Source organism: Lipophrys pholis (genome assembly GCF_963383615.2).
Source record: "Lipophrys pholis genome assembly, chromosome: 22".
Taxonomy (NCBI): Eukaryota; Metazoa; Chordata; class Actinopteri; order Blenniiformes; family Blenniidae; genus Lipophrys; species Lipophrys pholis.
Window position 1 is genome coordinate 10,122,615 of NC_137644.1, and position 24,624 is coordinate 10,147,238.

Here is a 24,624-nt window from a genome sequence, read left to right on the forward strand (position 1 = left end):
AAAAGGCAAATTTGATTTGTTACCCTATAAAGCCACGTGGTGATAAATACATGTACCTTGAATATCCCCTGTGGTCCTTCCCTGCTGGTCCTCAGGAGATGGGTCTGAAGGTGGGTCAGGAGGCCTCGTTTGCCGTTCAGCTGAATGGAGCTCGAGGGCTGGTCGACGCCAAGATCCACACACCGTCAGGAGCCATCGAAGAGTGTTTCATCACCGAGCTTGACGGCGGTAAGAGAGGGTAGAGTCTCTGGAGGACCACGATAACCGCACATACATCCTCGACATTTCATGGGATCTCATCACATCACATCATCTATAAACACACGACCATCATTCACCACCGTACAGATAGAACCTTCTGCTTCTTATGGTCAAACTGATTTTGTTGCTAATGATGAATGTAGTTAAGGTCTCCAAAGATTAAAGGGACCCAGAATGTGCTTATTAATCACAAAGTGCCACAGGGTTCAAACATAATACCACTGTTTTTCAGTTTCACTTGCAATACGTCTCATCCTGCTGGATATTGTTCTTCTTCTTGATCATCTTAACCCACTTTAGTGACCTGGAAAGTGAAACTGACTCCTGCAGGCGACCCAACATTTCTTAAATATCGATTCAGAAAAGATTTGATGAGTAACAATAGAGCAGACGACAACACTAGAAATTTCTGTGATTATATGAATTTTTCACGCGTCCATTTATATGTGTTGGATCAACAGGATCTAAGAAAATATCAATAAAGGTTACTTCTGTTAAAAAATAAAAAATACAAAAAAAGCACTGCGTTAGGTTTATATAGATATATGGCTATAGATAATATACGTACAATAATGATTCTTAATCCTGATAAAACTGATCAGTTTTCTTTCTTTTCGTTTCTACAGATCAACATGCCATCAGGTTCGTCCCCAGAGAAAATGGAGTCCACTCGATTGATGTTCGCTTTAATGGGAGCCACGTACCCGGTAGCCCCTTCAAGATTCGAGTGGGAGAACCGGGACAGGTGGGAGACCCGGGAATGGTGTCTGCCTTCGGGCCGGGCCTGGAGGGAGGAACCACAGGTAGGCAGCCAGCGATCAGTGATCGGTGAGGATGTCCTGAGTGAGACGTGAGCTGGACGTTAATGGAGAGTTCTGACTCCTCCTTCAGGGGTGGCGTCGGACTTCATCGTCAACACGTGTAATGCTGGCGCCGGCGCTCTCTCCGTGACCATCGACGGACCGTCCAAAGTGAAAATGGACTGTCAGGAGTGCGCAGAGGGCTACAAGGTCTCCTACACCCCGATGGCTCCTGGAAACTACCTGATCTCCATCAAATACGGAGGACCCCAACACATTGTAGGAAGTCCCTTCAAGGCCAAAGTCTCCGGTGGGTGGAAACGTCTTCATTCAGAGCTAAAATCAGGAAATGACTGGTTGTTATTCTAGAGACTTGTAAGATTATTATCCATAAGAGGTTTTTGTATAAACTCCCACTTCATAGTCGCTCTTGGGAAATTCAAAAGCTGAATAACTGAATAAGCATTTTTTTTAATCGTACTACTAATACTGTGTATTAAAAATCCTAGAAGAAGAGACGTTCACGTGTCTTTGACGACTCTCGCAGGTCCACGCCTGTCCGGCGGTCACAGCCTGCACGAGACGTCCTCCGTCCTCGTGGAAACGGTCACCAAATCCTCGGCGGCGGCGGCGGCGGCGATGAGCGGCGCCTTCGCCTCTTTGCCCAAATTCTCCTCAGACGGCACTAAGGTCATCTCGCGCGGCGCCGGCCTCTCGAAAGCTTTCATCGGCCAGAAGAACACGTTCACAGTCGACTGCAGTAAAGCAGGTGAGGATGGGACCTGGCAGGGGTTTGGGTTTTTCTTTGGTTTTTCTTGTCGGATTGTGAGGACTTCTTCCTGATTCCCCTGCAGGCACCAACATGCTGATGGTCGGCGTCCACGGGCCAAAGACACCCTGCGAGGAGGTGTACGTCAAACACATGGGGAACCGGATGTACAACGTGACGTACACCGTCAAAGAGCAAGGCAGCTACATCCTCATTGTGAAGTGGGGCGACGAGAACATCCCGGGGAGTCCTTTCCACGTCACCGTCCCTTAAAACTGGACCGTGGGCGCTCTGCAGCCTCGTCCTCCTCCGTCATGCACTGAAGACTCTTCAACTCTCCGGACGATCAGCCCGAACCTGCTTCAGCTCTTCTGTTCACCACTTTGTGCTGAGATAACTGTGAAAAAAGGGGCGAAAACCAAAATGTCATGTGCTGATATAACTGGAGTGCAGCCGACACTGAACTCTACGCTAACTTGATTTCTTACACCCGACTTTGATCCTGTTGTGTACAACCAAATATCGTTCTCCTCCAAAGTCTTTTTTTTTTCTGCTTTGAGGCGAGCGCCTTGTTAAGAGGACGATAGCCTCTTAGAGCAAAGTCATTGAACAGCTTGTCCGGTTTTGGCATCAAGGCGGCGTTTACTGGAAATCAGCTTACGTGAGTCAAACTTGAACCTTCAAGTTGAATCTTGTTTGCACAATTGAGTTTCCTGTGTGGGTTGGTGTTTTCTCGACAATCAGTACATCGTTGACGGAACGTAACAGTTTGTTAGCGTAAGACAATCCCGTGTTTGAAAATCAGTGTTTTGTTCCTTTTCGACTTGTAACAGTAAAAAAATTGTAACTGGTTTGTTCAAATCAGCATCAAGTTAACCAAAGTGTCTTCTTAAAGCGAAACGGTAGCAACAGTTTCCAAGCGAGCTCCTTGTTTCCACAACTTAGAAACTTGTAGGGGAAGTTGTTCTTTTCCCATGCAAATCAGTCATTTCTTTGACCAAGCCGACATCCTGATGCACGGTTCAGTATCTAGTTTGTTCAGATAGTGGGCACACGTTAAAAACAATCGACGACCTTGAGAAAAAGTTCTCAAACTCTCATGTAAGCTTCGCCTCCTGTTTGGATAGTTGTAATAAATCACCTTCATAAGGCCGGATCTGCTGAAACCAGGCGTCGAAACGGCAGTTACTGATTCAGGTTCAGCTGAAGACAATCTTTCCGTCACACCGAGTTCAGATCCCGCGGCAGATATTTGTAATGCGATTTTGACTGGATGTTTGTGAAACACTGTGGATCTAAAAAAATTTAACCTCTTTAGCATTTTTTATTTTTTTTTTGTATGAAATCAAACAGAAGTCGGTTAAACCTGCGAGTGAAGTCTGAGGACAAACCGAGCTGTGACTTTAAGAAACTCTTAGACTTCCTTCTTATTTATTCTCTATATTCTTTTCTTTGACAGAAAAAGGTCTTATCCATGGAAGGAGTCAGTGAGGAGGGGGAGGAACTCTCTGTATTCTGGATTATGTCTTCAGAAACAAACCAATGTTACACTTTAGTTTTTTTTTTATTACCACAGGAGGGCGCTGTAGAGAAGCTGCAGGTATAAGTAGTGAATGTTTTGGGGTGGGGGGGACAAAACTGATATATTACAGAGTGACATTTTATAGTGACGATTTTTGTATGCGAGTGGAATAAAGTGGAACTGTTTGATATGTTGACGCTCGGTATGAGATTGTGCAGGCATAATAAACGTTTATTCTCAAACACACCTTCACATCTTCTGGGAGTTTGAGTGAAATAGTTTGTGCTATTTTAAACATGATATAAACATTGAGCTCATTTAAGTTCATCACCTGCTTTGAAAAGGTATCAGTCACACTGGTATTCTCATCAGTCTCATAGATGATGGAGGAAGCAGTGCCCACCTCCATCATCTTGTATTGACTTCTCTTATTGCAAAATATTAATTAAAAAAAAAAAAAAAAAAAAGATTTTTTGTGGGGCTTCAGAACCAACATTTTAGCACCCTCTAGTGGCCCAAAACATCCTTCCAAGTATAGTGAGTTCGCTTTTAACTTTTGGTTGTCATAATCTCACCAAATATAAACATTTCTGTTAAAAGTTTTTTTGAACTTCTTACTTAAATAAAGTCTAATTTACTTTTTTTTTCTTTGTTTGAGAAAAAAAATCTCCATCTTATAATTTCAGTTTTATATAGTTCATGTAGTCCCTGTTTACATGACGTTTTCGTGACGATGTGTTTTCACTTCAAACATCTGCATGAACAGGGCCTCAGTGAGTGTACTCCGCCCTCACCCATCCTGAGCTGGGAACGGCTAAACAGGATACAAGCGCGACAGAAGATTAACGGAAAGAAAAATATTATTTAAAAGGTCAACTCAACACATTTGTCAACATGCAACCACAGCTGGAGACCAGCAGGGGGCAGAAGAGACCCACCAAACCAGTGACCACTTAATCAGGAAGGAAAGGTGAAGGTCCTCAGAGAGGCTCCATCAGACTCGGGTCCCCACAAGACAGCGGGACAAACGTCTGTTTTGGTTTTGTGTTTGTCTGGGTATCGTTGTGAGGACATGTAAAGGGCTTTGGAGGACATGTTGGGCTTTTTTTGTTTTTACTTTAAAGTGAAAACAGCAGTCAGATTAAACGTAGAAATAACGAAAAATCATTAAAAATCGGACTTATGTGAATCCAAACTGTGATTAAGTTAGATGTCAAAGTTAGTGCCGGAGCTAAAAAACTTGTTTAAATGAGTTTAAGTTTCAAAGAAAGCCGGGGCACGGCTGGCTCAAGGTAATATTTTTGGAGTGCAGGATTTAAACAAAGTAGCTTGATACTGTAACTCTAAGTTAGTAACAGATTACAATAATGTGATTAAGTTACTCAATTTACTCTGACCCCTTGTGTTATTGTTTTTGTTGTTGTTTTCTTGTGTGGGGGGGTGTGGGGATTGGGGGAGGGTTCTTTTTTGTTTTTAACTGATTCAGATTGTTTTACTTTGTGTGTGTTTCAATTTTATTTTTCAGTGTTTGCATATTTTTTGTATACGTGTGTGTGTGTGTGTGTGTGTGTGTGTGTGTGTGTGTGTGTGTGTGTGTGTGTGTGTGTGTGTGTGTGTGTGTGTGTGTGTGTGTGTCTCAGTGAGTGTTTCTTTCTCCGGTTTAGAACACGGTGTTCAGTCCTCCTTGGGACGGGTCTTCTGAGGTCCCGGTTTCGTGTGTGTGTGTGTGTGTGTGTGTGTGTGTGTGTGTGTGTGTGTGTGTGTGTGTGTGTGTGTGTGTGTGTGTGTGTGTGTGTGTGTGTGTGTGTGTGTGTGTGTGTGTGTGTGTGTGAGAGAGAGAGAGAGAGAGAGACTCGTTGGTCCTCATAGAGGCGGTGGGACCGGCGCTCGTGCGTGTCGGTCCACCTTAAATGTGCCGCGCGCGCCCCACGTGACCTTATTCCTGGAAAGTTCCTGGAAATGCTTCTTTTGTGCTCGCGCTGGTCCCTGCGCTCAGAGTCCGCAGACCCAGCCGGGATTCGCTCCGTGTTTCCGGTGAACGCTCCGCTCCGTGTCCGCTTCCTCGCTTACGGTCTGCGGCTTGAAGCTCCGGCATATCTCCGCTGCGACGTCCAGTCCCCGGCGGAGGAGGAGGAGGAGGAGGAGGAGCAGCGCGGGGAGAAGGAGCCCCGGAGAGGAGGCTTCACTGCGGGGTTCGTCCGGACCGGTGGGCCGCTCCCGCCGACATGCGGGGCTTCTGGTGGAGGAGAAGCCGGCGTCGCTGCCTGTGAAGTCCGCGCTGTGCTCCGGAGCGCCCCGGTGGTGAGTCCGCGGGGCTTCGTTCTGTTTCCCGCATCAAAGCTATTATTATCATCCAAATTGGTCCTTTTTTTTTCTTTTAAATTGTCTTCATCAACTTGAACCATAAACACAAATACAGAAATATAATTTCCAACCCACGAAATGCCACGTTTTAATGTAAACAAACAGCATTATTTTACATACAAACAATGTTTTCTAATAAACTACATACAATCTGGAGAACATTTGTTATTACAAGTATTATATATAGTTGATTAATTAAAAATAAGATCAGGTCAAATACAATAATGTGTCCATAAACCACACATAGAAATTCGAATATTTCATATTGATTTATTTTCCTTCTCAAGTTGAGCTGAATCAGAATAGTTTTAGTGTCTTTATATAATTTATAATGAAATTGCCCATGGCTTCTCCGCCATATAAATATACAAATGTAAGCAGAAAAATGAATACAGTAAAATATATTTTTTGAAAATAAACAACACATAAATATCTAATGCAGGGGTGTCAAACATGAGGCCCACAAGAGGCTCCAATCTGGCCAGACCACCGAGCAGGTTGGAAAAATGTCAAGGAAAATAGTAGTAGTGGACACAACACAACACAACTCTGAGACCCGGCTGAGATTGTCGGCGATAGTACCATGAAAGTTTGCTTTCAAACCAGCTGCAAAGCCACGATGTCAGGGTGACTTCATAAAGAAAAAGCATGATGCAACAGCTATAGGAGTTGGGGTTTTTTTTTGGGGGGGGGGCATTTCACTGTATTTTCTACCGGAGAGCTTCACTAAAATTGGTTTAATGTTGAGATTGGAGTCATTTTACTTTTGTTTTTCGTGGAAAGTTTCATCATGTATACTATGTATACAACAAAGAAAAGCTTTTAAATTTAAAAGTTATTATGGTACTATTTTAACAACCCGGGCTGGATGTGGCTCCTAAACTGTTTTGCGTTTGACACCCCGGATCACATTTATTCATAAAACAACAATTCAATAATCTTGACGTCACTGTATTTTGCAAAGAAAAATAAGAATATTTGTTTCAACATACTGAATGATAAACACCCACATTGGCTTAGTGGTTTATCATAACATAGATTTTGGTGCCAAGTGAAATATTTCTGCATTAAAGCGTTTATTCTTCTAACAAATATGTAAGTAGGGGAAGTTTAAAGTCACAGTAGCAAAGTGGAAACCCTGGATTTTTTTTCACTTAAAGGATGTAAAATGGTGGTTTAAACGGGAGACAAGGAGTATTTTATTGTGCTGGTTTATTAACAATGTGGCAACGTTTTCAAGAAAAATGAATGAGCAGGTCTTCACCATTGTTAATGTTTAGAATGTATTGTTCTCTGCGCGCATGCATGTGTGGTTTCATTACAAAAACAACCAAGACCTCCAACTCGTAGCTCAACACGTCGTTTACAAAATGTTGCTGTGTGAGCGTGAACATTTTCTGAAACATTGTCACGTCAACGTTTACAATCAGTGTGTCGGAATATTTAAGAGGATGCAAAAACAAGCAATTTTTTAAAAGCTGTCATTATATATTTTGTGAAAACCCGTAAAACTTGAAGTGCAAAGTGTGTAGATTGTACTCATATGGTGGATTTTGTATGTTTCGGTTGTTATCAGGCTGTTAGAAAAATCTGTTCACACCGTTTTGATCCTCTGCTGCGAACATTTGTTAAAAACCAAATCCCACTTCTTCTGACTCGGCACAGTAAATTCCCAAAGTCAGCATGAAAAGATCAGTTGTACATGAGGCTTTTTTTTTTTGTGTACTGATGTTTATTGTTTAAACATCAGTACACAAATCTTTTGAATAGATTATAACTGTAACTCTACTTTTTATCCAGAAAGGTGAAAAAATCTTATGTATGTCTTCATTCATTTTGTAGTTTTAGATTTTTTTTAAGTAATTTCTGCGGCAAATGAAGTTCCTCACTCACCATGATTCTCATGTAATTTGTCATATAAATTTTATTTCTTCAATTAACTGATGTTGCAATGTTTAAACAAATTTCAATCTGGCGTTCATTTGTAGCTTTAATCTGAATTTCTATTGAGAAAATCAAAGAATGTGGCACATTTTACCACCAGGATTTGAAAAATGTTCAAATTTATTTATTTATTTATTTATTTATTTATTTATTTATTTATTTATTTATTTATGATGCCACACTTACACTTTCAGTCAGTTTCCTTTTAATTTTATATGAACAGACTTGATGTTTTACACCAAGTTTTGCTCTTTCTTTGTCACGTTTGGTGTGAAAATTGTTGCTCGTGTTCTGAGGGTTTGAGTTCAGCTGGAAACCCATCAGGACCTGGCAGGTCACAATTGAATCAACAGAGAACAGATGGTGTTCGTGTGTGTTTTCACTTTCTGAAGGGTGTTAGGTAAACGCAGTGAGCTGAGGAAACACCGAGGAATCACTTCTGAGGAATCACTTGGGGAACCCTGAGGAAATACAGAGGAACCGCACTGAAGAACCTTTGATGAAATAGAGAGGAAACACTCAGAGTAAAAATTGAGGAAATACTGAGGAAACTCTCTAAAGCCCCGTTTACACAACGTTTCATGTGACGCCTAATCCGTCTTTTTAAAACGTGTTGTGTTTACACTGCAGCAGCGGACACACTGACAACGATGCAGTTAGTATGCCGGGCCACGGGAGGGCGCTGTTGCTCATTTTTGTAATGAATCCACACAGACGTGTGCAGAGAACAACACGGTGTAAACATGAACAAAATGGAGAGAACCTGACATTCGTGTGGACTGATGACGACTCTGACGCGATCAAGGGTGAGTCGGCTATTAAACTCCCGATATGGATGATCGAACTGGAATACGGACCGCCAGTCATACCACTATGGGGGCCACCATGTTTGTTTACAACTATTTACAACTGGAGGAGTTGCGCATGCGCAGTAACAGCACTTGAAAGAAACGTTCTACCTTGGGAGCCGGTATAGAAACGTCACGGATGCAGTGGATCCACACACCGGTGTCGAGTAAACGGACCCCCCCCCCCCCCCCCCCAAAGTAAAGGAAGTTTTGCAGATACACTCGTTTTCATGTAAACGGCGCCCGAGGAAACAATCAGAGGAAACACTGATGGCGCCTCTTTAAATGAATTCTGGTGTGAAACCACAGACGCTTTCATTTTGGAAAGAAAAAAAAAAGAATTTGCCTTTATTTTCTTCTTCTTTTGATCTTTTTTTTATTTCTAAGTTTCTCTTTAGTGCCTCGTCTGTTTGCAGACTTTAACACATAACTTTGCTGATCAGTGAGAGTTATTCAAATAAAAACTTCAGAAACGGTTTATTTTGTGTAAAACTGTTGCTTGTTCTATGTTTCGGACGATCTGAAGGCTCCTCCGCTCGACTCAGCAGGAGGAAACAGGAAACGGGAGCAGGTTTCAGAGGTTGGCAGTCCTGCAGCTCCGGGGGTCGGAACCCTGAAAGTAGGAGCCGTCCGATGACCTGCCAGTCCTCCGAGTCCTCCGAAACCATCGAGGGAGACCGGCGTGCCGACAGCAGCCACAGGACGGTGGAATCGGACGAGAGCCGCATCGCCTCGGCCATGAAGGACCTGAGGAACACCGGTGGGTTTCCTTCTTTACACGTCACGTTGCATGTTTTTATGGAAAATTGTTAAATGACCGGTGGCCCGTCGCTTCAGGTTGGTACTGGGGCGGTCTGACCGCTAACGAAGCCAAAGAGCTCCTGCAGGACGCCTCTGAGGGGACCTTCCTGGTGCGGGACAGCTCGCAGAGGGACTTCCTGTTCACCATCTCGGCCATGACGGCGGCCGGTCCCACCAACCTGCGCATCGAGTACAAGCACGGGAAGTTCAAGCTGGACTCGGTGGTGCTGGTGAAGCCCAAACTGAGGCAGTTTGACAGCGTGGTGCACCTGGTGGAGCACTACGTCCAGCTGTCCCGCGCCTCCGACCGGGCTGCCGCCGCCCCGCACCCGCCGGCGGCGGCGGCGCCCAACGGCACGGTGCAGCTGCTGCTCACTAAACCGATTTACACCGCCACGCCGTCGCTGCAGCACTTGTGCCGCATCACCATCAACCAGCGGACGCGGCGGGTGGAAGACCTGCCGATCCCCAACAGACTGAAGGACTACCTGACGGACTACGCCTACAACGTGTAGCCTCTCCCAAGTGGGCGTGTCTTCGTCTCCTCCGACAGGAAGTGACGTTAAACGAGGCCTGAGGTCGACCTTTGACCACGAAGACCATCGAACAGGTTCCTCCTTCAAGGACCCAGAAAGTTTATATTTCCTTCAAACTGCATTTTCATAAAGAACTCTGGTCTGAAACGTAACCACAGTGGTCTGGCTTCAGGATTATCTAGGTCCCGTTTAAACAACGTTCTCACGCTGCGTTTTAGATGTCTGTTTATACGACAGCGGTGCTCGGAACCACTGACAACCCAACTTTTGGAACGTGGCTCCCAAAGTGGAACTTTTACAAAACGCGGCCTCTCCGTTGAAACGTGAAAATCCAACTTTTCTGAAACGATGGTACTGCGTACGCGCACTACGACCGTAGTGAATAGTTCTTCTGCACATGCTCAGTAGATGAACAAAAACAACATTTGCCTCCATATTCGCCATCGTTGTCAGCGTTTCCGTGTAAACAGACATTGTTTTCAAACCATTGTCGTGCAAACGCAAAACTTTTCGAACTTAAAATTGTAAAATGCTTTTTCACATGCAACGTGTAGACGGAGCCTCAATCGTTCTTAAATCCGTTTTTCTCCTGTACACTGGGGGGCAGCAGAGAGTTGGATTTCTTCTGTTGTCGGACTGAATGCATGAAGACAGTTGGAGTGCCTCGCGGCACCTCCTACTGGTACACAGCGGTATTACAGGTCTCATCAGGCTGTGGTTAGCTGTTTGCGTCAGTTGATTTCTCTTTCACATTCTTATTTCATCTTTCATAGATTCTTCTTCATGAAAATCTCCTCTACAGCCAAACACACATGAACAAACTTAGATTAATACATAAATATGCAGATTTAATTGGCCTTAGGTTTAAATTTTCAGAACAATAATGTCTTAAACTATCTTTAACTTTGACTTTTATTCACATTTTGTAAGTTTTTGTCAAACTTTACAAAATTGTTGATTTTTATTTAACTTTTATTTATTTCTGTTACACATTTATTGACACATTTCACGTCGTCTTTGTTTTGACTTCATTTCCTTAGAAAACCTGATTCTGGAGTGGACGGTGAATTTGAAAAACAAGTTTTGCTTATAATTTTTGAATTATGAGTACATTTTTAAGTTTTTTAACTACTTGCTGCAACTTTTAAAATTACGATTCAGTTGAATGTAATAGACTCCAGTTTTAGTTTTTTGGGTGGGGGGTTGTTAAATGTCTCAAATATAAATGTTCTGTCATTTTAAGCCTTATTAATCTTCAAAAACATGTTTTTTCTTCCCAATTATTTTCCAAGAGATTTTTCCGATCCAATGTTTTTAATCGTCTGTCGTCAACCTGAATGTCGACCGTGTGATGTCAAGCCTCTCGAACCTGCAGCCAAAACCAACACGTTCCCCCCGGCCGGGTCTCTTTGTTCCCGCCTGTAAACACGCTCAGCGAGCCCTCTGATTGGCCGATCGATGGCCGGTGACCATGAACGGTCGGTGTGTGGCGTTAAAAACAAGTGGGCGTCCTGCGAGCGTCCCGTGTTTTTTTCACCAGAGCCGCTCTTTGACCTCTGCGGGCTCCCGTCGACTTTGAACCCGCAGCGTGAAGCACCTGCAGCGCTCGGCCAATCACAGCGCAGCAAAACAAGTCCAAACGAGGTGACATCTGAAATATTAACAATTTAGAACTTGAAATCTTAAGAAAATAATAATGATTTTTATTTTTTTTTTACTTCCTTGTGTCTGTGCTGGGATAAACAACCAGATTCCATTCAAACAAGGTTTTTTTTTAATGTTTTGGATTTTCCAATAAATTTAACAACATAAATGTCTAAATTTAGTTTAAGAATTTATCAATGAAGTTTTTTGAAAAATTTAGTTTGATCATTTTTTTTTTTACTGAACCAGACTTCTTTTAAAAGCTTCACTTTTTTCAAATACACCATGAAAACATCAGTAAAAATCTGCTGGGAAATTCTAAGTATTAACTTTATTCATCAATAGAATGTAAGCTGTCTGTAAAAACTTTACTGAAATATGACTTAATTATGTTTTTGATTCGATTCCCAAAATATTTAGACCTGTCGGCACATAAAATATTATTTTTGCAGAAAAGTTATGGTTTTGGTCGTTAATTCAGCTCAAAGCTGACCAACATAACTATAAAAGGAATCTTAGAAACTTCAAGCTCCAACTGTGTATTTTTCAATTTAGCTGAGCTCTCATCATATTAAGTCTGATAAAATGGATTAAATCAGCATAAATCAGATCTAAATATTCATATTTTAATGTTCCTCATTCCCCAAACAATAACTCTGAGAAAACTGACATAATTTATTGTAATACAGACTAAATGTCTGTTACGAATAGTGATAAAAACAATTTAACTCATGAGTGCACAGATTTAGTTCTGAATTAAATTTTTTTTAATTAAGGTATGTTTACTCAAGGAAATAGTTTCTTTAACAATTGTTCGCTGCTGTAAACAAACACTTTAACAATAGGGCACAACTGGAAAAAAAATAAAACTGCCATGAAGACTCCAAAAATGTAAGATCTTTAAGAAAGAAACAATAAAGTCAAAAATAGAACAAAGCACAAAAAAAACAACTTTAATAACTAAGGTCCCCATTTCAAGTGAAAACAGATCTTAAAGAGAAAATGTCACTTTTTGAAAACGCTCTGACTGTCTCCATGGAAACGGGTGAAAAAAACAGGTAATTACATACAACCATACGAACGACCACGTATTCGCTATTGTTAGTGTTTATAGTCTTCTCTGTGTGCATGTGTGCGTGGTTTTATTACAAAAACAACAAACAGCACCAACTTGTGGCCCATCATGCTAACGGCATTGTTTTCAGCGTTTCTGTCATTTCTGTGTAAATCGTTTTCAAAACGTTGCAGTGTAAACACACAACCTTTCTGTAACGAAAACCCCAAAACCATGCGTTTTCAATTGAAACGTTGTCGTGTAAACGGGGCCTGAATCCTTGACCCTGGATTGACTTTTATTTTTTCCCATTCAAGCCTTTTTTAGGATTCCTTGCTGGTTAAAAGTTTGGGGTTTTTTGCCCTGCAGGTTGTAAGTTATGAACTGTGCTGCTAATTATAGTCACTGATAAAGAAAAACATTATTTATATTGACGTTAGCTGCTAGCATGCTAATTGTTAAATTGAATATATATATATATTTTTTTTTTAATTTCTTGACCTGGAACAACCCTCAATTTTGATTGCACTCATAAAATGTGTGTTTTTCGGAATCATCTGGTCGTCGTCCAATCAGAGTTGAGGTCGGACCTGTGACCCCTCCCCCTCCTCCTCCTCCCACGGGAAGTTCATTCACATGATGCTACGGTTTTGTTTTTTAAAGGGGGTGTGTCCTGATGCTGCTGACGTGTTGTACCTTGTGGCCAATCAGGTGAAGGGAGGGTTCCCTGTTCATACCTGCTGTGGTGACCTTTTTTTAAAGTATTTATTCACACTGTGTTTTCTTTTCTGGTACTTTTCGTGAAGACGCAGCACCGGCTCGTTCTCGTTCCTTCTGTCTGATCAATAAAGTTTTTATATGGTGCTTCTTCATTGCTTGTTCTTTTTTTCTTTTCTTTTTTTTTGAATGGAGAAATATTCCAGAAATGCAGCTGATTAGATCAATCTTATGTTTTATGTACAGGGTGAGGTCTGCAGACATAAACCATAAAACTATTAAACTGTCATACAAGTATGTAGCGTTTGAACGCTTGTTTCTGTTGTTAAAACATTGTTTCCGCCCGCGTCTTTGTTTCCAGTCGAGCACAATAACACTGCTGCACACGGTCGTGGCGGCGGTGAGCTCGGTGGTCCCCGGTTCTCTGTACCCGGGTCTGTGTCCCCGGGCAGCGGCTGTCATGGACCGGGCTCACCGCGCCGTGCTGCGCCGCTTCCGGCTGGAGTTGTCCGGGCAGCTGCTGGTCAGCGACTCCATCGTTCCGCTGCTCTTCCAGGAGGAGGTGCTGACGGAGGCGCAGGTGGAGGACATCGAGTCCCGGAGCACCGAGCGGCAGAAGGCGCTCCGCCTGCTGGACCTGCTGCCAGGCCGCGGGCCCCGGGCCTTCCCCGTCTTCCTGCGGGCTCTGGACGACTTCAGCTGGGTCCGAGACCGGCTGCTGGAGGAGCTCCGGGAGGCCGGACCGGGACCGGAGGTCACAGGTGAGAAACGATGACGTCACGAGCCGGACGTTTAATGAGTTCAAAAATAAGGAACTAGAATTAATTGTTAATGTAATAATTCTAATTAGCAAATTTCACTTTCACAACTGCAAATGGACAAATGTGAAGTAAAATGTTGTTAAGTTCTCGATTGAATTTAAAGAACACAAAAGATTAAATAAAAAAGCACAGAAAAGCATTAAAACTGTCAAAATATGGAAAGAACTCTTCTAGAAACAACAATGACTCCCTTTGCTCCCCTTGTCCCTTTTGTATTTCTATTATACTGTTTAGTTTTAAAATATTCGTCATTACCTTCACCAACGAAAGTTGGGCGAGAACGTTTGTGTATTTATTTATTTATTGCTATGAATATATGTATGATTTTTTACCAACTTTTTGCAAAAGTCACTTTAATGAATTGCATAAAATTTTCAGGGATGATTTGTTATCATCCAAGGACCAATCGATTAGATTTTGGGATGTTAATAGTTAAACGTTTCCAAATAAATCCCATAAAAATTGCCAACAATTTTCCCATACAAAGCGGATGAGAGAGGCACCTCATGGAGGAGATCAGAGGAGATGGGCGTCTGTTGCCATGGAGACGCTCCCTGCTCAGGGTTTCACAGTGATGTAGCTTCCTGATCTACCTAGTTAGCATCGATATACGCTAACGGCTACCATGCTAGTAATGCTAACCTGGTTTCGCAATTAAATGTGGCATCGGTGAAGGTCCGCGCTCTACCGAGTGTAGCTCTAGTTCTAATTTGTTGCTTATATTTATAAACTTCACAGCAATGGCCCGTCATAGACGTTATTATTGTCTATTTGATCGTTTTGTTCCTTCTTTGTTCAATAAAGTTCTCCGAAATCAAGTTTCCACTCGCTCGAAAAAAGAGATGAGTTCAAAACCAGACTGTACATCAAGTAGAAATACAAAAAGAAACATGATCATGTTGAAAAGAATCCGTAAGAACGTCACAAAAAGAGCACAAGACGACAAAAAAAGACACAAAGTGACCAAAGTTCCATTTAACTAACATGAAACGACCAACAGTGAACCAAAAATTCAAAATGTGACATAGAAACAATCAAAACCATTTGGAAAAATATAAATATGGGATCATAATAAAAACACAAGTTGTCTTGCCTGCAGAAGAGCTGCAAACTATTAAAAAAAACTGGTAAAACCAGCTCAGCGTGACATTCAAGCTTTTCCCAACTCACTGATCCAAAGCTTCAGCCTCACAGCAACATTTTGTTTCCCTCGCAGAGCCGCAGCGCCTCCCGGAGGCCGTCCTGCGCCGCGCGCCGTCGGACCGGGAGCTGTCGCGGCTGGCGGCGCGGCTCGGCGCCCGCTGGGAGGAGCTGCTGCTGGAGCTCGGCCTGTCGACCGCAGACGTCTTCCGCTGCCGGGCGGATCACGCCCTCAGCTCGCAGGCCGCCGCGCTCGCCGGCCTCATCCGCTGGCGGCGCTCCGGAGGACGGAACGCCACGGTGCAGCGGCTGCAGGAGAGTCTGCAGGCGGTGGACCTGCACCCGTCGGTCCTGGAGGACATCCTGACCTCTGACCTCCTGCTGCCGGCCTGAAGAGTTAAAGACAAAAACACTTTGAGGGTGAATCATCAAAATTCTATCGTAAAGTGTGTATTTATTGTTTGTAATATCAGGAAGTTGTTCAACTGCAGTTAGAAGATTTTAATCATAAATAATATTAATAAATTAATTCTGACAGAAAAAATTCAAACATTCCAACATTTTTTTTAAATTATGCTTTTTTAAAAAACGTTTCTCTCCAGAAATCTGAGGCCTCGTTTTGCATCATTTTTGTGCGTTTCAGTAATGAGACAACAGAAACAATAACAACAACGTTGTTAGCATGATCGTCCAACAGTTGGCGCTGTTGGTTGTTTTTGTAATGAAACCACACACTGACTTTTTTTATATTTTATTTTCAAAAATCTTTTATAAAAGTGAAGCTTGTGATGTGAAAGAAACTGAATTGGTGCAATATGTCCTAATAAAAGTTTTTAATATTTTCAGATTTCTATTTTCAAGATATATGTTTTGGGGGAATATTTGAAATGTCGGGTGTAAATTTGCTTTTAGTGTAAAAGTTCAAAAAACGTGATGAAACCAGAAAAGAATAATAAACATAGTAATAAATAAACATGGAGCGGCCTTCGCTCAGCTCTGAGACTCTGGATCCAGAGGGTCACAGTGGAGCGGGAGGGAATCTGTGAGGTGGAACTTTGTGTTACACTAAAATAGGAAAAGTACATTTTAAATACTGCAGCACACACACACACACACACACACACACACACACACACACACACACACACACAATCCAGTGTTTTCCCAGAAGTCGACCCAAATCTTTCTTTCAAGGAATCTCGTGTAGTTTATGAAACACACGCAGAAACCAACACACACACACACACACACACACACACACACACACACACACACACACACACGAAGGAACACACAGTAAACTGCAGTACGCACACACGTTAACTAACACACGATAACAAACACTCAGTAACACACACTAACACATGGGAACAAACACACAATAACACTAACAAACACACACAGAGTATTCTTGAGTTCCTGAAGAGCAGAAGGAGGAAACTTTTTTTTTTTTTTTTTTTTAAGGTGGACTGATGAGGTTGCTTTATTTTGTCTCAAACTTCAACATTTTCACTTTCCCTGTTTTGATGGTGAAAACCGAGCAAAAACAAAACACCAAACAAGTTTTAAAAACTAATTTGATTATTTTAAACTCATTTCACCAAAATGTCACAAATCTGTAATTATAACGGGGGGGGGGGGGGGGGGGGTAGGAGGAGAAACTGTTCAAAAAAACACTTATAGAAATGTAAATATACACGGGTCACGTATCGAAACAGTCCTCATCATCATGCTGGTCACAGTTTGACATTATGAGATCAAGACGGCGTCGAACAATTGCTAAACAGAACCTCGACTTCGAACAGGAAGTTCTCAGACAGAAGAGGTCCACTGAGCTCAGTGTCATCAGTCGCTTGGACACAGATCCAGAGAGACCTGAAGAGTCACAGAAAGACCTAGAAATGGTCGACGTTTGGCCACATCCCACACTGATGACCGCTTCATGGTGAACAGCGTGGGACTGGATGATAAATGTCACATAACTGATGTCAGGTGAGACGCAGTGTAACGTCAGACCATTGGAAAGTCTTTACATCAGCGTGGTTTGTGTCAGGACGACATGAAGGGTACCTGAACGCACCACCTGGCGCTGGCCTTATTGTCTTGATGGACCAGGGAACATTTACACGGGACCAGGGACCAGTAGACCTCAACGCTGTTCTCTGGTCAACGTCTGGTCAACATAGAACTGCCCTGCAGTTGTATAATGACAAGGCCACGATATCTGTAGAACATCATTAATCCCGTCATCGTGTCCCTGCATGAGCAACACAAGCCTCATTTCTTCTTCTTGGACGACAAAACTCCCGCTCATCGAGGTGGCATCATTAGGGAACAACAGCTGGAGACGGAGGTATCTCAATTGGAGTGACCTGCACTTTCTCCATAGAAAACCTCTGGGATCAGCCACTGTTGGTTCGATTCCACCTGTCCACATGTTGAAGTGTCCTTGAGCAAGACACTGAACCCCAAATTGCTCCCAATGGATGGACTGCATGGCAGCAGGTGAATGTGTGTGTGAATGTGTGTGTGAATGAGTGAATCTAAGGCGCTTTGGGCACTGCTCGAGCAGTTGAAAAGTGCTATACACGTTTGAATGCCGTGCGTCTTTTCCACCAGCAGGGGGCAGAGTGACGTCACGAACCAGCCCTGACCTCAGACACAAACAAACACGTTTTTATTGGCTGATAGATGAAATACCAGTGAAACAGGGAATAAAAAAATTTACTTCAGAACTGGAAAAAATTGTGAAAAAGAACATTTTAGATAAGAAACTTATATTTCTGTCACTACAGCAAGAAAATATTTTTTTTAAATGCAGCTGAAGAAAGAAAAACAATAAAAACTCAAAATAATAGTTCACTTGTGTGTTTCAAACATGTCAACGTTTTGAGTGGTTCTGTTTTTTAGTGAATGTTAAAACACGGCGAAGTGATGGAGGTCATGAGGAAGAGGAGGAGAAATAAAGGGTAAGAAATGTGAAGCCGAAAGTCAAAACGCCACTAATATATCGAGAAAAATTAAAAAAATAAATGCATTACGTTAGGAAAGTAAGAAAAAAAGTATTGCATACAGGCACTTATGAAGCATAACAATTACTTTTATAATAAATGCTTTACTAATCCCAGGGGGAAATTCTTGCAACATAGCTCCAAATGAACACAGAATGAATATATGTATATATATATATATAAATTATTATATTAATATGTTTGTTTTTAAAATAACAGAACCTGACTCTAAAAGAGAGTAATGGAGGATACATAAGATATTTGTAATTTTTATAGTACATAAATATACAAAAATGAATTTGAACCAAAAAGAGTAAAATATGTCCTAATACTTTAAGTATAAGTTGAAAAAATACAATAAAAACATTGATCAAAGTAATAAAAAGTAAAAAAAAAACTGTGATTCTATATGAGGGATCTAATAGAATGAACCAGTTAATAGTAACTATTATTTGAGGGTTAAATGTGATTCAATAAGAATAACTAGAGATTAAATATTAAAACAAAAAAATGCGCCACGTGTTAATCCAGTGACTCTGAGGCAGATTCAAATATCATAATCTGCTTTGATTTGTTTTTAAACGAAGGAAACCGCTTCTTCAGAAGATGATGGAGGTGATGGAGGAGGAGGAGGAGGAAGAGGAGGAGGAGGAGGAGGAGGAGGAGGAGGAAGGAGGAAGGACCTCCGTGTCTCCATGCAGCCTCCGGAGCTTCAGGGCGGGGCGACGCCGCGCAGCAGCAGCTTCATCCCGCTGAACGACACCGACCTCCTGCTCGTCTCCAGGCCGCGGCATGGCCCCCGCAGCCCGGCCTGCCTCCTGCCACAGCCCGCGGGTCCGCTTCCAGCCGCAGCCGGTGCAGAAGGTGATGAAGAGGTTGACGAAGAGGAGCCGTTAGAGCGGCGGACGCAGAGCGCAAAGCGGGGGGCGGCGCGTCGCTCCGGTGCGGCAGAGCAGCCTCTTTGTTTGGATGTTTGGATGCGCGGCGGACTGACGCCGCTCAGGCCGCAGCTCTCCGCCGCCATGCTGGCCCTGCTGCTGCTGGCCGCACACCTGCTCGTCCTCATCCAGGTAAGGCCGCTGCATCTGGCAGGGAACGAGGGAAACCTCCAGCCGCTCTGCCGCGCCGCTGGCGCTGCCGCTCCGCCGCCTTCCCGACAGGCGGCAGAGCGGCGGGAGGCTTTGTTCGGTCATACCGGCATCGGTTCTGTGTGTGTGTGTGTGTGTGTGTGTGTGTGTGTGTGTGTGTGTGTGTGTGTGTGTGTGTGTGTGTGTGTGTGTGTGTGTGTGTGTGTGTGTGTGTGTGTGTGTGTTGCGCGTCTCCGTGCTGCTGCGGCATGTGAGCCGCGGCCGCGAGGCAGAAAGCAGCTCCGAGCGTCCTGCAGAAAGTGGGTCAGTCGGCTGCAGCATCTCACACACACACACACACACACACAGAAAAAAATGCATCACATACCACAACACACATCCTCAGACACAATACACACACACACACACACACACACACACACACACACACACACACACACACACACACACACACACACACACACACACACACACACACACACGGTACAAACTGATCATTGTGAATCAATCACACCATACATATATAGTGAGAATCTCCACAATACATCTGAGAAAATAAATCTGAATAAAGTTTAAAAAGAAAAAAGAATAAGCTAAAAAAAAAAAGGAATTAAACTGATTTAAATGAACATTGTTGAGGAATGGTATAAAACAGAGATAACATTTTTAAAATGTTATTCTTGAAAGAAAGTCTAAAAAGATTTTAAAAAACAAATCAGCGTTTTAAAGTAAAATGTGAGAATATAATTACTGCTTCATGTTCATTGTTTTCTTAATCCTTTCTAGATGAAAAAGACTAAATAGTAAAATGATCCATGGGCTGTTTTATACAATTATTCATTTTAAGGTAAGTAAAATTTAAGGTTAGCTGAAAATGATAATGATAAATTATGGGAAGATTTTACATTTTGAACCAAAAAGAATGAATCAAAAAAAATAAATTAAAAAAAAAGACATATGAGACATTTCTTTTCCCTGAAAGTTTCAGTTTCTGTAAATAAAAGTAGAAAAAAGAAGCGTTTCCATCATTTTTAAAGTTTAGTTTGTTTGAGTCAGTGATGAACTTGGAGGTCTGAAGTGAAACAATAATAACAGAAATCTTCTCCCAGACTCTGAATCAGCAGCACAAACTGTGAACGTGACCTCGGATAACCGAGAAAGTTTCACCTCAGAGAGAAAAATGTTTGTTTGCCGACACAGAAACATTTCAGCGGTGCTGTGGGTCAGTGTGCCGCTCGTATCATGCAGGGTCCTTTGTCCGATTCCCAAACCAACAAAATCAGACCGACTGAGAGAAAGCGGATCCAGAACAGTGACTGGTGGATTTGTTTTGTGGTTTCTGGTTCTGGACCCGGTCCCGGGCTCCGTGAGGAGGAGCAATGGGGGACGTTGGATTTGTCGTTGGGGGCGGCAGCGTCGGGGTTAATCTGCTGGTGTGAAAGTGCTGCGATAATCTGAGCAGTAATCAGCGAGTCAGCAGACGGACAAATTCTGCGACTTTAATCAGTTTGAACACTGAAACTGGTTCTGCTGCCAGAACCTGGAACCGGCGCCCAGAAACTCACCTTGGACCCCCCGATGGGTCCAGTAAGACGTGTCGCACCGTGCAGGAAACTCAACGTACCCCAGAATTCACCAAAACAACCATGACCTCTGAACCGACGCCAAGCTCATGAGAACGTTTGGCTGCAAACTGAAATCTGAGACTGTAAACAGGCTGAAGTTCACGTATATTCACGATTACGGAGAAAAGCTGGAAAACTCTTTTTCGTTGACCAATCTGAAAGCAGTCCCCCCCCCCCCCCCCCCCCCCTCCGATCTGAACCTTCCCGAGGTACAGTCCATCACTGCGGGGACAGCTGAAGCTGTTTTTTCCTTCTTCCCGTGAAATGAAAAGTGATTTATATGTGAACTGAAGTGAAAACAGAAAACGGTCAGCGCAGTTTCTGGGCGCCTGTTTGCGACGGACACGACCATGCTCAGAACCACCGGAGAGTCAATAGTCCGATTCCGTCTCCGTGGGAAAATGTAACTTGCCTGAATCACTGCTGCTGTGCATGTGCACCACGGCTGCAGTGGTACTTTTTCTGTATGAGTACATGAACAATAACAATGACTTGGTAGCGTTAAGGCCGATTTGTTTCTGTGTCAGCGTTATTGTCGAATATTGTCGTCCACCCCTAAAGGACCGAGTGGATCGCCCCGCGGTCGACCGTGAGCAGCCCGATGTTTGTCGCCGTGCCGACTGAACGTATCAACCGCACATGCGCCAGAGCAACAAGAAACAACAACGGCGGTCGACTGTTTGTTGAAGGAGATTGTATCCCCGTCTGTTCAATCCCAATTTAAAAGAATATGAAGGCAGCCAGACGGCTCAGAACTCCTGGCGTGAAATAAAAAATAAGTTTAGGGAAGGAGGACGCCTGCCATCAGAAGTGGAAATATTCTCGGGATCGTTACGTTACGGAATGTCGACTGACGAGTATCCTGAAAAGCCTTTATAGTTAAGAGTCATCCGTAATACCAACCCAACGTGGTCGTCGGTCCATACGAGTGTCCGTGTACTCGTCATTGGTAAAGTTCATAGCGTATTGTTCTCTGTGTGCATGTGTGTGTGGCAACAGCACCCACTCGTGGCCTGGCATGTCAACGACACTGTTTTTTAGCGTTTCTGATGTTTCGGTGTAAATGGACATGGCTGCCAAAAACTTGCCGTTTGAACACTGGGCAAAACCTTTCTGAAACAAAAACGCAAAAAACGATGCATTTTCACTTGTGAAGTTGTGTGAATGTTGTGGGTTGAATGACGATCTGGCAGAATAACTTGGGGTGAAAATAAAGCGTGGACTCCGCAGACAGAAGGTGAGCTCGGTTGGTTCTTGAAATGTGGTTTTGTTGAGTGGGATCTTTGCTTTTTGTCTCTTTGTGTCAGTGTTTTCTTTAGAAAAGCTGCTTTCAGTGGGAGGTCACGTCGCTGTCACTCACCTTTTGTTCCCCCGCTGGAGCCCTCTGCAGGACTCCTTTCAGAAAAGTGCAGATTTAACTCAAGACAGGAACAGAAACAGCTGCAGTTTGGAACTTCTATATGCAAAAGTGCTGAATCGTGATTCTGCTATCAAAAATGAAAAAGGAGTTTACCCCGAAGCTAAAGGAGTTAGCCCTGAAGCTAAAGGAGTTAGCCATGAAGCTAAAGGAGTTTACCCTGAAGCTAAAGGAGTTAGCCCTGAAGCTAAAGGAGTTAGCCATGAAGCTAAAGGAGTTTACCCTGAAGCTAAAGGAGTTAGCCACGAAGCCAAAGGAGTTAGCCCTGAAGCTAAAGGAGTTAGCCATGAAGCTAAAGATGTTCGCCCCGAATCTAAAGGCCCAGATGCACTGTGGGAGTTTCGACCATTCCAGATGAAAGATAACAATCGTAGGAAATATTGTGGTGAAATCTTTGGTCTTTTCAATCGGTGGTCCTGTGTTGCACCGTGAGACCAGTTCAAGGACGCCCGTTGTCAAGGCCTTGCGACCAAAAACAACCTGCGACAAAATTCAGACTAGTCAGATTATTTGGGGTGATGGTGACCGCTGCTACGACCCGTTTGTTACGTCTACGTGGGGTGTGTTTTGTTGTCATCCCAAGTTAGCCTCTCTTACCACATCCATATTCTCCTCATCCACCTTTTTTTGGGGGGGGGGGGGGGGGGATTTCTCTCCAAACACATAAATGCTACAATGATGAGGGCTTCATTCATCTTTATGTTCAGGATGTTTTATTCTTGCGTAATTGCGTCATCTCACGTCGTTGTAGACGGACATTCAGCTTTCGATTTCATCACTCAGCCTGCACAGAGCAAACTTCATGTCGTGGCCGATGTTTATATAGATTCGTGTCCTAAAGTGTGGCAGGATGTCAAATTGTTAAAAGTCATATTATGCAGAGTTCACTTTCTAATGGTTTTTCAACAGTAATATGCATCCCCGTACCTTTGGTATGACGTGAAGTGAAAAAAGTCTGTCCTCTCTCTCCCTGGCTTGTTTCAATTTTTAAAAAGTGTGTTGCTCCAACGAGCCAATCAGAACTCAAACCCTATACAGTGTCATCGGGGGTTTAGCCAATCCCAATCTCAGTCAATCCCGTTGAGCCTCCCACAAATAGGCAGCTCTGCTCTGGCACATGGCACCACGAGAGGAAGTACTGCCTCCTCTTCCCAAGATGGGCGCGTGTGGGCGGAGCTAGTCCAGCTCACACAGACACAGCAGATTCTGAATGCAGCTCCTATGATCCAATATTCAAATGGGGGAAAATCAAGGAAAAGTTGGATTTGGGGCACGGAACTTTAAATACAACGTTTTGGGACCAATGAGACCATGTGAAAGCTGCATAATATGACCTTTTTAAAGGAGTTAGCATTAAAGCAAAAAAGAAAAAGAAGATAGCTCTTTAGCTGAAGGAGTTTTTCCACCCTCCTCCTCATCCTCCTTCATCACCTCCACCCTCAGAGGCAACGTCTGAGGAGATCTTCAATGATAAACCTGTCAGCTGCCGATGGAGCCGCTCATGAGCAGAGTCGCATCTGATGATCTTCATCCGTGTTTGTCATCAGTTCATTCTGTCGCCTCCACCGTCGCTCTGTGACTTCAGGGTGGAAACATCAGAGCAGCTGCTTTGATTTCCATCAGTATCATGACGTCCTGAACCTCCTGCAGCCTCCAGGTGGAGCGGCTGACGGCAGACTTTCACACAGGAGAGAGACACCACAAGTAAACACATTTTGAAGGTAAAATTAAAAACAGTTGGACTGTTTGAACAGTGGAGGAACAAATAAAACCTAAACTAGTTCACAGCTTTTAATCAAGGTTGAGTTGAGATTCTGTCGCAATAAACACAACCTGGGAAGTGTCTTTAAACCCTCTGAGCTAAACCTGGTCTCTGATGGGTTTATCAATTCGCCTTGCTTTTTTTTACAAGGGTCTGACCTTAGTTCCATATTCAGTCTCTGAACCCTGACCTGGTCCAGGTCTCCAATGGAGTCTCTGATGTAGACCTGGTCTCGGTTTCTCGCCCCCGCGGAAGGTTCAGGGGGGGAAACATTAGCATTCATGGCGGCCTTGGCACCGTTTCTATGGTAACCCCTCCCCCAAAGCGTGGCTCTGCCTTTCATCTCAGTTGCCATGGCGACGGAGGATCAGCAGCCCGCTGGTGACGAGTGACGACTGTTTCTGACCGCAGCTCCTCTCTGTGTTCATGCGCCTGTGAAAGTAGTCCCTCGGGATTTTTGCTGAAAATCGCGGCATCGCTCTCTTTTTTTTCTCAATACT

At 43.4% G+C, this 24,624-nt stretch overlaps 3 protein-coding genes across 5 annotated transcripts in view; all 3 read left to right on the forward strand.

Annotated features, from left to right (window-relative positions):
• The window catches only part of flncb (filamin C, gamma b (actin binding protein 280)), a gene marked incomplete at its 5' end in the record, with an annotated part of 40,445 nt that extends 36,658 nt beyond the window's left edge, over positions 1–3,787 (forward strand). For 2 of the 3 annotated variants that reach the window (XM_080492214.1, XM_080492215.1), the window contains 5 exons: positions 96–228; positions 888–1,064; positions 1,153–1,371; positions 1,609–1,830; positions 1,916–3,781. In XM_080492214.1, the coding sequence (XP_080348340.1) occupies positions 96–228; positions 888–1,064; positions 1,153–1,371; positions 1,609–1,830; positions 1,916–2,103 (939 nt within the window). In that variant the 3' untranslated portion in view covers positions 2,104–3,781. Of the gene's footprint in view, positions 1–95; positions 229–887; positions 1,065–1,152; positions 1,372–1,608; positions 1,831–1,915 lie in introns of all 3 variants that reach the window. The other variant, XM_080492216.1, reaches the window with a different exon arrangement.
• A 1,517-nt stretch (positions 3,788–5,304) lies between these two features.
• Positions 5,305–10,562, forward strand: socs2 (suppressor of cytokine signaling 2). The gene is made up of 3 exons (XM_080491559.1): positions 5,305–5,653; positions 9,035–9,268; positions 9,346–10,562. The coding sequence occupies exons 2-3, from the start codon at positions 9,142–9,144 to the stop codon at positions 9,822–9,824; spliced, it is 606 nt and encodes a 201-aa protein (XP_080347685.1). The 5' UTR covers positions 5,305–5,653; positions 9,035–9,141; the 3' UTR covers positions 9,825–10,562.
• Positions 10,563–13,644: 3,082 nt separating this feature from the next.
• cradd (CARD and death domain containing adaptor protein) lies at positions 13,645–16,067 on the forward strand. Its single transcript, XM_080491681.1, has 2 exons — positions 13,645–14,021; positions 15,298–16,067. Exons 1-2 carry the CDS (start codon positions 13,721–13,723, stop codon positions 15,612–15,614), a joined length of 618 nt encoding a protein of 205 aa, XP_080347807.1. The 5' UTR covers positions 13,645–13,720; the 3' UTR covers positions 15,615–16,067.
• Positions 16,068–24,624: the final 8,557 nt, after the last annotated feature.